At 41.7% G+C, this 15,633-nt stretch overlaps 1 protein-coding gene across 1 annotated transcript in view; it reads right to left on the bottom strand.

Moving 5' to 3' along the window:
* Positions 1-15,633, bottom strand: part of doc2b (double C2-like domains, beta) — a 92,900-nt gene that overhangs the window by 28,814 nt on the left and 48,453 nt on the right. The window contains exon 3 of the mRNA XM_069723967.1: positions 3,521-3,595. Coding sequence (XP_069580068.1) covers positions 3,521-3,595 — 75 coding nt within the window. The remainder of the gene's footprint in view (positions 1-3,520; positions 3,596-15,633) is intronic.

Below are 15,633 nucleotides of genomic sequence, written 5' to 3'. Positions count from 1 at the left end.
TAGTGATCGTGGTCATAACCAGAGATTTTTGTTGTTGTTGTTGTTGTTGTGTAAACAAGAGAATTACGGTAAAACTACACGGACTTTCCTCCTGCGAGGATCAAATTCTTTGACTCGTCTTCAGGGTGCGATGAACGTACGAAGCAGTCTGGTCACTAGTTGTTGAGGTATCGGTTAGATGGATATTATCACAGATGATATGTACAGTTGGCGGATTTCTCCTTTTAACTCCAGTGATTAAAAGGGATGAGCGGTCCAACTTCCGACCCAACAGCAGGCAGTCTGTTGATTTGTTTTACAGGCCGCTCCATGTGTTGCGTGACAATTATTGCACTACTGTTTCAGCTCGGTCCTCGGGCGCTTTTTCTGAATGGCTAATTCCAGATTCTCGTGCTAATAATTACAACTCTATCTTAGCGATCGGGCTAATTAACCCGGCTTTTAAATTCCAGGAAAACGAGCTGTGACAGTACAAAGCAGCATCTGCGAGTGTGTGTGTGTGTGTGTGTGTGTGTGTTCAGGTTAGATATGAAGAGATTGTGCATATTGAAGTGTCACAGCACTTTTTTCTGACCAAACTTCGAAGTGGTCGGAGTGTCGTTTTACGGTACGATACATCTCAGTTGCCGTATATTCATTTAACAGACCGTGACTTCGTTGCTGTCATCAAACCAGCTCTGCAGACTTTGTCCTGAAAACTTACTGCAGTGCAGTGACATACAAAAAAATGAGATGGACAGTGAAACGAATGTATTATTTATGTATGAGGGCCCTCGGTGAAAAATGGTCGTTGGCCTCTGGGTTTCCCCCTCGCCGTTATCAGAGTCAGATGCAGCTCCCAGGATGCTTTGGGCTCCACCTAAAACCAATCATTGTGGAGAGCATCAACTCAAATAAATCATTTTTCCCAAATGACTGACTGACCACATTTATTTGGTACTATATGGCATCGAAAAATGTCTAGTCATTCGGTACCAAATTTTGATACCCAGGCTAAATCCACACGGACATGTTTCTGTTTCTAAAGATAACAGTATTTGTTACACTGGAGTCAAAATCTTGACGTCAATCTTACATTAGAACGCCTTATTTCACTTTTCTTCTGTCTGAGTTTTGCTCCTACCTCCATGTGAGGCTCTAAACTGCATGAAAACTAAAGATTTGTACTCTAATGTTTAATGTTTTTTATTTTGAATTGGATTTAAATATATATATATATATATATATAAAAAACAAAAGTGTCATTCAGGAACTGGTATTGAAGTCGAGGTAGCACAACCGGCATCACATTATTATTTTTTTAAACATTATCCAGCCCTAATGACTTAAAGATAATAATAAATAATTAGGATTAAATAGTTGCTGTGATAAAATAACGGATGTCCCACAGACTCCCCCCTAGGATCCTGTCTACAACAAGTAAAGCTCAGATTGATGAAAGCCTAATGTTGTCGCAAATGGTCATAATAATGAGAACAAACCCTTCAGCAACGCGGTCTTTCCTGTAGCTGTAACATTTTTATTTGGGTTCTTTATTTTGTTTGCTGTCGAGCTTTTTGTTCTTTGTTGCTCCAATCGTAGAACACAAAGTCTACTTGCATGTTTTTTCCCGTTAATTGTACAGACGCTTGCTGCTGTTGTCTTTCACGGCGTCAACACCGAAGTTTCTCCGGTGAAGTTGTAAAACAATGACTCGCAGTAAGTCATACAGAAGTAGAGATGAGTAAACCGCAGTCAGACGTAACGTGACCGTGGCGCCACGTCAAAGCTGAAGTTACCTAAACAATTAGAAAAGTTCAGATCCAAAGACACGAGTTTGAAATGGTATTGGAACAAAAGGGAGGTCTGAGTCGGGTAGATGGATAATTGCACCGCTTTGGCTTTCAATAAGCTGCTTTTGTGCAATGTACTGATTCACTGGATCTATATTAGATAAGAGGGTTTTAATGAAAGGATTTAATCACCCTCAAGGACTTCTGCTGGATGCAGGTTAAAGAATTCTCCTAGAAAAAACCCCGACAAATGTGTCCTTTTAAAATCTTTCAATCTTTTGATTCATACACATGTATTTTGTGATTTTATTGGCTGTAATACAGCGATCGCGCTGCGACAGATTGAGACCCCCTCACCACCACCCCACCACCCTCCGAGAGCTTTAATGGCTCTTCGTCAACGGTCCAAAAGATAAGTCTGTTCGAGTGCGTCCACTTGTGACAGCGAGCGGGCCGAAGCTGAGCGCACAGCGTGATCACAAGAGGCAAGATCTTCACAAGTGAGGCGCATCGCATTGATAAGTGGGCATGTTGGGTCGGTCAGTTCATGTTTACACTGATGAGGCCTTCGCACTGATATTCCCACACCGCTGCGCTCCCCGAATCAGAAATAGAAAGATTATTAGTGCGCCTCCTCATGTGGGTCTCTTTACAGCCATCGAGGAAAAAAAAACACAAGACACGGGCTCAGTGCAAAGAAAATAATATTCCTGAAAACTCTTATTATTATTATTATTGTTATTATCATCATTATTAACCCAATCGAAGCTCGCACGTCTGAGAATTTGATCAGTTTACAGTCACAAAAAAACATTTAAAACTGTGGTTTGTGTGTTTGACTCTTTTGATATCGGATGCATGGATGGTCATTATCTTGCACCCTTCACGACCTCCTCTTCCTGTTCTCGTCATCTCTTGACATCTTAGTTTGTGCTCAGAGGAATTCAGAAATATGCATATACAAGTGTAGTAGTGTGCAGATGTCGAGCAGGGCAGTTCACTTCCCTGGTGAGTCCTATGCAGGCTTTTATTTTGGGAGGTATTGTTTAGTACTTAATCATTTTGCTAATGTTTCCTCAATTTGTTTGGCGGTATAATATTTTCATAACAAGGTCGAACCCGCCTCTGTAAAGGGAACTCTTCTGTGTCACGACAGAAAGTACTGTAATTGTTTTATTGTACAATTTGTCTCCCCTCCGTGAGCTTCTCCTCCTCATTTTGCGTTCATATCTGCGTGGAAAGGCGCAGAGAACAAGAGAAAAGCAGTTTCTTTCCTCCAGAACTACAGTTGCTGTTGTCAGTGTTTGCTCAAAGACATTCGGAGGATGAACCTTACGTTCAACACAACACGGAGCTGAGCATATACTCGTATTCATACTCTCACCTCCGTGCCGCAGCTAGAGTCAGGTTGTGGTTAGCCTAGCTTAGCATAAAGACTGGAGACGGGTAGAAACAACTAGCCTGCTTATGACTTGTTTTTTTTTTTCCACCTTATATGTACAGGTTAAAGAAAATTAGGTGGACCATGTTGATTCGTGATCTTTAGATATGCTGCTAGGTGTGGCCAGGTTGGCTGTTTTTATCTGGTTGCTGTCTTTATGCTAAGCTATGCTCACCTGAAAAAAAAGCAAAGCTTTAATCACAGTAACTCCAGGAAGCAAGTCAACTCAATACTGATCCCACACTGTTTGAGGTGCAGTCATGAAAAGTCCAAAAACACCCCACAGACTTCTTATTAATGAACTCACCTTGCTGGCGCCGGGCAGTAGATGCAACTTGACATAAGGATCTGACAGCCCGTTGTGGTCCATCGGTTTGAGCCCCTGCGGAGGAAACGCAAAGAAGAATTTATTAAACAAGAAAAAAGGTAAAAACAACTTCCTTAACAGTGCTGCATTGTCTGCAGCACCACATAATATGGGACACATCAGTAAGTCCACAAAAACTCAGATTGACAGTGTTAAAAACAAATCCTCCAAAATCTTGCAAAATGTACTATTTGTTAGGGCAATAGTGCAAAAGGAAGATCATGGACTGTCAAAAAATAGACCTTAAACATCATCAAATTTACATAAAATCTGGAAATGTGTTCAAATATCCTGAACGCTACGACTTCTCATTGCTGTGAATCATCAGCTAAAATCTCTTCAGTACATTCAGTACGGCTTCATCTCAGCGGGAAACAACCCTCCACATCACAGGGAGACATACTGAAGCAGACGGGGGATCTGGTTTAAAAAAAAAAAGAAAAAAGGAGTTTTACATTGCTTTGAAGAGCAAATCAATGAGACTCGTACAGAGTAGAGGATGTAAAGGTCACTCGTGCAATGACCAAAATAAGTCAGCGCTCTGTGGGTACCCACCGAGTTAAAGGACCTGAAGTTTTTCCGGAGTGCAACGCGTAGAGAATACATCTGCGCTCAGGTTGTACTTTGCTTTCATATAAACTCCTGAGGCGATGGGATTATTTGGGTTGTCGACTCCCTAAGAATTTAGATTGGAGTCCCTGAATCGGTTAGACAATTATTTTGTCCCGCCCACCGATAGCTTTAACCTGACTGCACCACAGGCCTGTCAATCAAACAGACACGCCCCCAAAAACACAGCATTTTGAGGCTTGTTTTCTAATGAATGAGGGATTATTTTCAGGTGGACCTCCAGAAAACGAATAAGAAGGAGTGACTTTAGGTAACAACAATTGACATACATTTTTTATTAGACTAGTTAAATAAGAGTCTATGGAGCCTGAGGCTTTTTGGAGCCGACCTCTAGTGGCACTCTGTGGTATTGCAGCTTAAGGCACTCAGTCCAGGGTACTTCCTCGGCCTGTAGTAAACCCTGACACCAAGTTTCATAAAAATCTGGCTGGTCATTTTTTGTAATACTGCTGACAAACCAGGTAACCGCACTGAAACTTGACCTCCTCGGCGAAGGTAAATATGAGGTTATACATGACAGCGAATTAAAGTTATCATCAAGTACAAGGAATCGAATATTTGGACATTGAGTATATGAAATGAAATAGCAAATCAGGAATGGTACATCCTTTGTCTCTGGTCTTAGAATATTATTATTGACTTACTGCATCCCACAGAGACGGACACACACAGAAAAATTAGTCATTGTGAATAATAAAGGATAATAAGGCTTAAAAAAAAAAACAGCCTTTGGCTTTAAGATCTCACAATACAAAGATTTCATTTCTCATCTGGAAAATAATAAAGATTTCCATGCTTTATCAGGCCCGGCACCATTATTTGAATTGTTCCCCGTCTTTATGTTTTGGTCTTTAATGGACCGAAAATGGAAAAATAAAACAAATATGACGTCTATTCTCCCGCAATTATCAGGCTTAATAGAGGAGCTCGGCTCAAAGCTCTCATCAGGAATTACCGGCAGCAGAATGACACACTGAACAGCGTCTCTAATAAGGCTGCTTTAGATCCTGTCGGCACAAAAACAAAACAGTGACACTAATTTCTTTAGCCGACACTCACATTTCTGATTGCGCGCGGACATTGTCGGATACGCTTTCTGACATCACAAGAAAGGACACTGAGAATGAAATCAGAAAGTGGGGGGGACTTGAACGGTACTTTATCCGGGTCTCTTTGATTTAATTTGGGCGTAAACGTTTCTGAGACAGAGACGTTTACGTGCAGTAAGATATCACTTTCAACAGGATTAAATTTGTTCTGTGCTCTGACTTGACGGGGCATCGCCTGCCCTTTTGAGGATTTTGTTGTCACTGGTGGCCTATTTGCTGTGAATATACTGAAAAGAACATAAAAGAACGGTATGGTCGCTCGGTTACAGCAGCACAGCGGGAAACAGCGATTTTATTTTGATTAGCTAGCTACTGTGAAAGTCACCATGTGGAGTGTTTTCGACTCTCATCCATTCGTGAAAATCAATTAAAAAAAATAGATCGTCCTGAGGTAGGGCCATAAACATATGACGCATCCATGGATAGTCTACAGTAAGTTAAAGGTCCCATATTTAACACTTTTCTACTGTTTTTATTTGTACTGACATCCGAAGAGGATATTTTTGTGATTTTCAATCCCAAAGATCATCTAAATGCACTTTCCTATGGCTTCACTCTGGGGCTCTGTTTTTTGCCCGTCTTTAAGGCTCATTGATATCAATGACTCTTTCTTCTGATTGTCTGATTCTGTTCTGAATGATGAATCACAGGTTTTCTGTTGTCTCATAGTTTTGCTATCTCTGCAACTTAACGGCCACGTGGTGCTTTTTCCCTCCAGACCAAAAGTTGGCCAGTGAGGACAAGAGCTTGAGCTTGAGTTTGAGTTTGTGACGTCACAAGTCCAACCGGCACAGTTGCTGAATAGAGACTGTGTTCATTTCTCCAAGGTCTGAGCGTTTTGACACTTTGAGAGTATTTAGACAGAAAAAGTTCACACTGTCGAGAGGCATTCTTGCAAATGTTGAAAGCATCAAAAGTGAAAGGAGACTAGGAACACTAAAAAAATGATCCTGGCTGGCGACAGTTTTCCCTTTTTTGTATGAGCAAGGTCACATGTTTGGTTTCTGAAGTGGCAGTTTTATACGTCCATATCAATCTACTGTAGCAACGGTTGCTATGTGAATTTGCATTGTTAACTAATCGTACGTGAAATCATGTTCAGTTTTCTTTATAGTCACCAGATAAATATTATAATAGATGTTCAATTCTAGTATATTTTTAAGAGAACATCATCTAAAAATACAGATTAATTGTTTAGTTTTACCTGAAAAAGCTTCGGTGGAGGTGGGAGTTCTGTTTAAAGTCTTACTTTTAGGCGGCATATAACTTTAATAAGGGAGGAGAATTTTGTATTCAGTCGAAGAGGTAAAACATAAAATAAAAGTAGCTCAACCAAACAATTCTTCTGTTAACTCATGCTCATAAAATGTGCATTAAAATATTGCCGAGGGGTTTTATTTTTTTGTATGCATCTTGAGAAATTATGGCTTCCCACTGAAATATAAAAGAAGAATGACCCATGTCTATTGAAATTCGGTTTGATGGCCAAGTCGTGAGTTGCCGGAGGCTCGAATGGAACCGGCCGGGGATTCATATCTCACTTTGAAAGTTTTTTTTTTTTTTTTTTCAAATGTTTCCATTCGATCCATCTTAAAGATTAAACATTTTGTTTTGTACCACAGTGCAGATACGAATCAGAGCAGCAAGGGAAATTGGATGCCAATTTTTTTTTTTTTAAATACACTGTGAAGCAAATTAACACTGTATATCGTCAATGTGAATTACTCTAATTAGTATCAAAAATACGTGTCCTGGGACGCCTCGACGGCAAAAGCAAGGTGAAGCCGCGAGACTCGGGGATTCTGCTTCCTCCGGTGCCGTAAGAAAATCTAATTTTCTCCTCCCTCGTCCCCGGTGCAGCCCGGGTGAACTAAACATGTAAAATATATTGAACATGCTTGATCTGAAATACAAAACACTCTCAGCTTGTTTTTTTTTTTTTTTTTTACTTTTATTTCATTTGGGCAAAAAACAGAAGCTTTAAACCAGCTTTAAGCCGAGCGTGCTTCTAAAAATGTTTACTTCGCCTGCAACTCCTCTTTCATTGATTTTCATTTTCTCCTATTAAACGCACCTCCGGGGGTGGAAACGGTTCCTCGCTGACATTTAGCTGTAGTTTTTGACCGTGTTGTCCAACACAAAGAAGTTACTGAGACGGGTTAAAGTGCTGTTTTCATCCGCCTCCATTGTTGCCTTCAGCAAACACCTGAGCTGTCACTGAGCTGAGACGCATTATGTGGAGTTGGCCTTGGATGAAAAGACAGCTGCATCATCCCGTTGATTGCGCGAGCACACTGTGAATACTCTGTTGATCATAATTACGGCGGTTTGGAGGAAAAATGACCAGTGCAAAAAACAAAACAAAAAAAAAGGCAGATTGGGAGAGCGTATCCGCACACCTCCCGTCTCGCATGTACTCATTCATAACGGCTCTCTCCAATAACAGACTTTAAATGATGTGAAATTCAGCAAAGTCAGCTGGTCACATGACAGAAGAGAAAGGATTAACTCATCAGTTTTATTTGGGGAACAGATATGTTTGTATAAAACAAGTTTCTCGTTTAAAAAATAAATTAGATTTTTTTTTTCTGCCATTTCAAATGCAACAGTTGCAAGTAACTCACTACTTCATGTTTTTAGACGCTAGAAATTATAACGTGGTTACAAACAAGCCTGAAAAGCGGACGGTTAAAGCGGAAGTACGCAGTTGTTGCTGTCGGGATGTTTTTACCGTCTCGTCTGGTTGCTTTGGTGTGAACTGGTCTTTATGGTTTTAAAAAGTTATTGCTGATGTCTGGGAACATAAAAATAAGTCATCCGTTATTAGTAGTGACGGCAATGTCACCTTGGGTCTTCTCGTGGAGCAATTAAGTTTCATCTCATGTATGAAGCGTTAGAGCACGCAAAACATTTCACGTGTATTTTTTTCCAAGCCCACACGGGGTGCTCGTTTTCCTCGGCGCTCCTCTGGCTCTTGGTCGCCGGGGCATACGTCTTCATTACCATATCTGACTGGCCCGCTAACACGCAGGTGGAGGAAGCATCAATCACCGGGAGCAGCAGATAACAGGATGGATGAGAGAGGGGAGGGAGGGGAGTGAGAGGAGGGCGGCGGGGGGGGGGGGGGGTGCATTGATCTAATCCAGAGGGATCTAACCCGCAGTCGTTTTCAGGAAGGGGTTAAATGCCTCAGGGACCACCTGGGGTCAGCGGAGGAGCTCGGGGGGGGGGGGGGGTCAGTCACGGCTAGTCGAGGTGATCTGGGATTGATGGAAGTAGGCAATATGGAGAGCTGGCAGATGGGTCCTATTCATCACCGATGAAAGTCAATGCAGACGATCCAGAGGATGCTGAGGCGAGGGGGGTGGAGGAGGAGGGAGGAGGAGGGAGGGGAGGAGGGAGGGGGGTGTCGCAGGGTCACGCTGAGACACGTTAGTTTCACTGCCAGTCATGTCATTGTTCAGTCATGTCACTGTGGAAAAACTCAGCAGAGGCTGATTTGTGATTTTTTTTTCTTCTTCTTCTTTTTTTTTTCACAAAGGAGAAAAAGTAAACGAGCATTTAAAAGGATGTTAACATGCCGGTTTGTTTCTAGATGGACAAACCCAGAATACATGAAGTCCCAGGGCAAAGGAAGACACATTTCCAACGATCTGAAACGCCGGCGGTTTTGTGTTTTGGTGTCGGTCTGTCCGAAACATACAGCAAAATTTTTTAACAATTTTTTTTTAGAGCTGCAATTTTTGAAGACGCTAAAATGTGCATCCTGATTTTAAAGGTTGTAGTCAGAATTAATTCAACCTAGTAGATTTTAATTATGTTTTAATTACCGATTTGTTTTTGCTAATTTCGAATCGTAACGCACGCTTACTCTACTTATTTATTAATTTTACTCTTAAGGTGTTCTTTCATATTTCTCTAGTTTAGCAGTTAGCGATGGCTTTCCTTTCTCCCTCTCTGGAGCGTTGGAGGCGGGGCTTACTGAGTTGGAAGATAACCCGTTAGCTGCAGTTGCTAATCGTTGTTTGCCGTAGTGCCTTTTAGCTTTTCACATTAAGGTTCGCTCAGCCACTCTGAAGGGACCAATCAGCGACCGGTGGGCGTGGCTAAGTGCAATGACATTGAAGTACTTCCGATAATGGCGGCCCGACGGTCGAGTTTCGGCACACAACATACTGTATATATGGGTCTTTGGGTCTGGTAACGCTGATTCATGATGTGTAACAATCTTTTAACCTTTAATTAATCAGTAAAGTGATTTACATTCGAGTCTCATGTGGTCAATAATTACTGTACATTATTTTCCATGATCCTGTCACCATTTATTAACAAAGTCTTCACTTGTAATTCCCTGACTTGCGTTGGTGAGTAATTATTGACGATATTCACTACTAATACAGCCGCTGCAGAATAACAAGACAAAGGCAGTAAACATTCATTCACAGGAAACAATGAACTTTAACAATGATAACGAGAGGGAGCTGAGAGGAGGTGAGCTGGGGTGGAGGAGGTGGTGGTGGAGGGGGAGGGGGGCTCAATCAGGGCTCACTGGGTCCGGTTAGATAAAACTATAGGCATTGATTGGTGGGGACTGGTCGGGATTTGAGCTTATCTCAGCGGCTTACCTTCTTGTATGTGGGGATAGGAAGCTGTTGGGTTTTTTTGTTGTTGTTTTTTCCCCCCAGCAAACACAAAGCGGCAACACAGAGGCGGCGAGCGCATGCAAAAGAGTAAGGTGGAGGAGGAAAAAAGAAAGACAAACAAAAAGAGCATTGATCATGTGAAATTAAAGCTGAAGCAGTTAAATCAACATGCAGATAAAAAAACAAGACAAACAAAATAAACAGTCGTAGAAGTGAAAACAAGTAGAAGCAGTGATTTTTTTGTGTGTGTGTTTTTTTTGGTTGCGTGCCGCTGAAATGTTTTCCGTGCGGATAAATTGATTAAAGCCGTACATTTGAATGCTCCGCTGAGACGGTAAACTTCACGACAGACTTGTTATTTCATTTGTTTACATTTGGCTTTAAATTAATTGGATTCGAAACAACAGTTGGCTTCAGTTGTAAATATTGAGTTACAGAAACAGAACTGTTAAGCTGCAGCCGCTGCACGACGATCACGGCGACAGTTTTCTCTTCACACCCACCAAAAACAATCCACATCATTTTTGGACCGAGACAGAATAATTATGCAAATACGTCCATATGGCGAGATGAACACGCTCAACGAGAATGAAAAAATAACCAGATTTGAAATGATAAATAAGATATATTTTGAACCAAAGCAAAGGGATGCTGTGACGCCTTCCTTTCAGACATTATGCTAAGCTAAGCTTGTTGCCTCCAGACTCCATCTTGTACCGTCTTGTTGCCTCAAAAAAAAAAGCTAACACTTCTCGCATTTGTCAAGCCAACGACGCACGAACTCAACAACAGTCCAAAGGCAAACCAAATTAAAAAAAAATGCTTTATTGGACAGATCGCACTTGTAATTTATGGTTTATCCACCGGACTCTTTTGCTGCCTGCGGCTCGACAGCACCGACATTAACCGGTCAGATATGAATCGCAATTGATTTTGCGACGTAGCTGCGACTGCCTTCGTCCTTTCTGAATAACCTTTTGGAAAAATGTCTGCAGGACGCCGCATCAATATTTAGAGCTTGAAATATGACGAGTTGAAAAGCAGAAAATAAACCTTTCTCAGATTATATAGAGGATGGAAAACCAAGACACGTTGTTTCATGAAGTGTGTGTGTGTGTGATTGTGTGTGTGTGTGTGTGTGTGTGTGTGTGTGTGTGTGTGTGTGTGTGTGTGTGTGTGTGTGTGTGTGCGTGCTCCCACACTAGTGTGGGCGTACCAGGCAATGAAAGGGCAGTCTGCAGGAGAAGGAAGGGAATGAAAGAGTGGAGTGTTAATGTAGTTTGTAGTGTAGGTGGTGATGAATAAACAGGTCTCCGGCTTTGCAATTGATTTGTAAGACAACGTGTGATCCACTGATGAAGGGCAGGAAACTTGTTTTTCTGTGGAGAGGGAGGTGCTGCTTGAGGAAAAAAAAAAGAAGAAGAAGAAGGAGTCTCTTGCACAGCTATTTAATTTAATACGTGTGGATGACGGGAGGATTCGACAAGGTGTCACTACACCGCGGTACGACGAGAGAGGAGGTAGAATATATCGAGGCAACAGGCCGACAAAAGCCTCGTAAAGCTGCGGTCCAGCCGTGTGAAGAAATACATAGATATTGTTGTTTATTTAGACGAGTAAACATTTGAGACAGAGGTGGTATATATTTGAACCCCAACGTGAGGAAAATGAGCTTTTTCAGCCATTTCTTCAACAAGAATATCAATAGATGTACTCGTCTTCTGTGGAAAAAGTAAGTGCACCCGTTGGCGCTAATTGCTAGTTTAACCCACTTTTAATAGAGATAACTTCCCGTAGGCGTTTTGGATAATTGTCACCAGTCTTGCTCAAATTTTTGACCCCCTTTTTTCGTGGAAAAGTTTCAAGATGTTCGCAGGTAGTTTTGTCTCGAAGCCCTCCACAACATTTCAATGGGATTTTTGGCCGTTGCCGTTTTGCCACTTTGAAGCCAGAAGTGACCATATATGGACGAGCTGGGGGAGGATCTGACGCCATCTGATTGGGAACTGGAGGACACTTTGCACCCGCCCACCTTGAGTGGAAACCTGATTGCACCACAGGCCTGTCAATCAAACAGACACGCCCCTAAACGCACTGCCTTTTTTAGGCCTGATATCTTAATTAAAGATGGAATTACTTTCCGACGGACCACCAGAAAACTAACAAGAAAGAGGAACTTAGCTGAATGAGACCATAATGACTAGTGTAAAAAATGTTATAGACTTTGTATTTGATGAGAGAAGTTGAATGGGAGTCTATGGAGCGGGAGGCTTTTTGGAGCCGACCCCTAGTGGCCATCAGTGGTGTTGCAGTTTGAGCCACTTCCGTACATTAGGTCCACTTTTTTATACATTGGCTTCGACCCGGCCGGTCCAAAAACCCCTATTTTTTTCATTTTTGAGCCATTACTTCGCGTTTTTGCTTTGTGCGTTCGGGATCATGGTCTTCAGAATCAAAACAGGTCATTCTAGCTATTAAACAAGCAGCAGGCAGTGAGGAAGGTGAGAAACTAACGGATCTGAGCACAGAGAGATGGAAACAAGATGACAGGAAGTTGCAGCATTTGGCCGACCAGCGGTGTAACTCTTAACAGTCGGTCGGCTAACGATGTCAGATCAGATGTGACTGTTAACTGATAATAAAATTGGAAAAGTCAGGAGTGGTTGAAATCTCTTCGGAGCAGCAACAACGAGGTCTCGGAGATTCGAGGCCGAGCGCCGATAGGTCGCTTCTTATTTTCAGTGAAGCCGAACACATTCTGTGTTTGTTTTTGAGACGGGTGTAAGATTGTTAATTGGCCTGTAATTCTTTTCAGCTGTTGTGAAGCCGATGAAGCGGAACAGTTGTCATCCGTACAGACGGGCCTCCTGCTGGGAGCCGTTTCTCTGGACAATTTTATGGCTGTGTGGTGATGTGTTGAGGCATAAAACGACATGAGGATGGCTGCATCTTGTTTGGCCTGTTTTTTTTTTTTTTTTTTTTTTGGTGGCGCATTGTAATGTTATCACACGAGGGAGCGGAGAATCTTTTATTCCGCTGCGGGGGAAGAGGAATTTAAAGGAAGTGGCTGCGTGTTGCTCAGCGAGATTAGAAATGGTAGACAATAGGAATGCAGGGTTATTTTCTGTTTGGACCGGTGACGCTAAAGAGACGAGCAGCTAATGTTTATTTACCGTAGCAATTTACGGGCTAATAGCTTCATAACACGACATTTAAGATATTTAAAGTATTTTCAAAATGGCATTTTTGTGCATTTAAAGTGTGTTTTACATCTTGCAGTTGAATTAAAATAACTTGCGGTGGTTTATTAATCTTCTATAATGTGCATTCGCACACACAACGTCTGCAAATTAAACCTTTCTGACACACTTTCACTCGTGTTTGTGTTTTTCCAGTATATAAAATAACAATAATCAATCAATCCAATCAGTTACTCAAGTTTTTTATTTAATTTTTTTAAGTACTTAATTCTTGTAAAGTGCTACACAGAATCTATATACCAGGAAGCAGTAATGAATAAATTAAGCCTATAATAAAAGTAAGTGTGCACATGAAATACGAGCTTATCTTTCCGTGGAGAATCACAGTGAGTGACAAGTTCTCGCAGACTCGCTGTGTCGGGTAATGAAGCATATAGTCGCAGTAAGTCTGGGGATGGTGATAAAGGACTTTCAAAGATAATAAAAAAAAAAAAAAAAAAATGTGGCCCAAATACCATGAAAGACCGTTTATTGTTATTTTACAGGGGAAGCCGATGGGAGATGTTTAAAAGTTTCACCGTCGTAGGACTTCAGCAGGTTGTTTTGGACGTATAATAATAATCTTCATCATATAGAAAAAAGATTTTATTCAGTGTCACTTTACGAAAAGTCTGTTACTGTTTTCTTAAATGTTAGCAACATGTTTTAGGATGTAACTTTAATATACGGACAAAACATACCGTGCAGTCAAAATACTTGATTTTGCGGCGGCTTTCCTCGAATTCGCAGTTTAAAAGACGTCTACCTGATGTCATGCTTTTCGCAGGTCAGGATGGTTGTTTAAAACTGTGTTTGCCGTCGCCATGGCGGCACAGGAAGCAGCAGTAGTAGGTCTTCGAACCGTCGTCTTCCCCCGAACCCTTTCAAACAAAGTGGTGTTAATGTTCATTTAAGAAAACGCTCCCGTGGGTCGTGTTTCAGTTTCAGGAACCAACGGGTCGCTTTGGTTGGACGACTCGTCGCTCTGCTCATATTATTCTTATTCTTATAAAATGTACGACGCGGTGACAACGAGCCTGGAGATGATCTTCGCCTTGATTTCTATTTGCATGTTCGGGATAATGAGGCACCATTGACACAGAAATTGGATATCTCCAATGAATGATTGACTTTATGGTTATTAAGCGCTCCCTCCCTCCTTTTTCCCCATTTTTTTTTTTTTTTTTTTTTTGCTGGATGAATGAGCTGGAGAAGCAGATTTTTAGGAGCAGCCGTCACTGCCCTCCGCCATTCTGGCTTTTACAGAAAAAACGTGCTTCACTCTGGTAGCAGCTGTCTTCTGAAAAAAAAAAGAAAAAAGAAAGAAAGATCCAACTGGAAGTTCAATATGTCAAATACAGAAGAGGGACAGAAGAGAGAAAATGTCATTTGCCTTGTAGCTTTAAAGGTAGTGCCCTTATTGAGGTTTATCATATCGGCACCGACGCGTGAGGTCTCGGGGACGAGGCCGGGAGTCATTCTGTACCATTTACTAAAATCTCACCGGGGGCGCCCCCCCCCCCCCCCCCCCCCCCCTTTATTTTTTTAAATCGTTCAAAGCCTGTTTTCAGGGGCTGAATTGACTTATTTCTGTCATGTGAGCCATTACAGTGGATGTGGTCGGATCCACTTAGCGCTGTAGGCAGCCTGTCGAGGATGCTGACGCTACAGAAGAACTGAGAAGGAAGACTGACTGCGAGGGACTTATCGGGTGTAAAAGTTATTGTCTCACCCCGAGATGTTGTAGCCCTCAATCGATTCCACATCATTATCTTTGTGCTGCATTTGAGTGCTTTATAGATAAGTACTTTTTCTTACTTGCTTTCATCACCTCGCAGTCAGCGGTGGACAGTGGCGCCAGCAGCGCGCCATTTCTTTCACAGCTTCTCAGCCGTCGTATTAAGAGTTGGATAGAAGGTTCGTATCAATCAGTGGAAAGATTGGTCCGCTGTATGTCAGCTGGAATTCTTGCCAAAATATAATAAGAGAAGAGAGAAAGATGCCCTTTTAGTGGGGAAAGAAATACCGTGAGGAAAGCAGGATTGTTAGCATGTGGTGTGTCTACCTTTCCACCTGCATACGAAGTCCAACTTCCGGTCAGGAGGTTAAAGGTCCCCTTATCAAATTCAGACGTATTGATGATGGTATCAGGTTCTGTTTGAACCGGGAGTAGCCGGGGATTCGGTATGATCGCTTTTTAAACTAAAAATTTGTATGTATAACAGAATACAATAAAAAAAATTCACACAATTGAACACCTTAATTTGAGGATGGGACGAAAGGTGCAGCAAGCTTTGTACGTTTCAAACGTTGGCACATACCAAAACAGAAGAAATAAGGAAAATATTTTAAAGTAATAATAATTTTTTTTTTTTAAATGTGCTAAATTTGCCGTTATGCCTCAGCTACAGCTTTGTGCTCCAGTTTTGACT

Source organism: Brachyistius frenatus, unplaced genomic scaffold (assembly GCF_029030835.1).
Source record: "Brachyistius frenatus isolate BFR_SWC_R1_liver_20210118 unplaced genomic scaffold, ASM2903083v1 Contig_354, whole genome shotgun sequence".
In the NCBI taxonomy this organism is placed as follows: Eukaryota; Metazoa; Chordata; class Actinopteri; family Embiotocidae; genus Brachyistius; species Brachyistius frenatus.
Note: the sequence above shows the minus strand (reverse complement) of the source record. Positions and strands in the feature narration are given on the sequence as shown.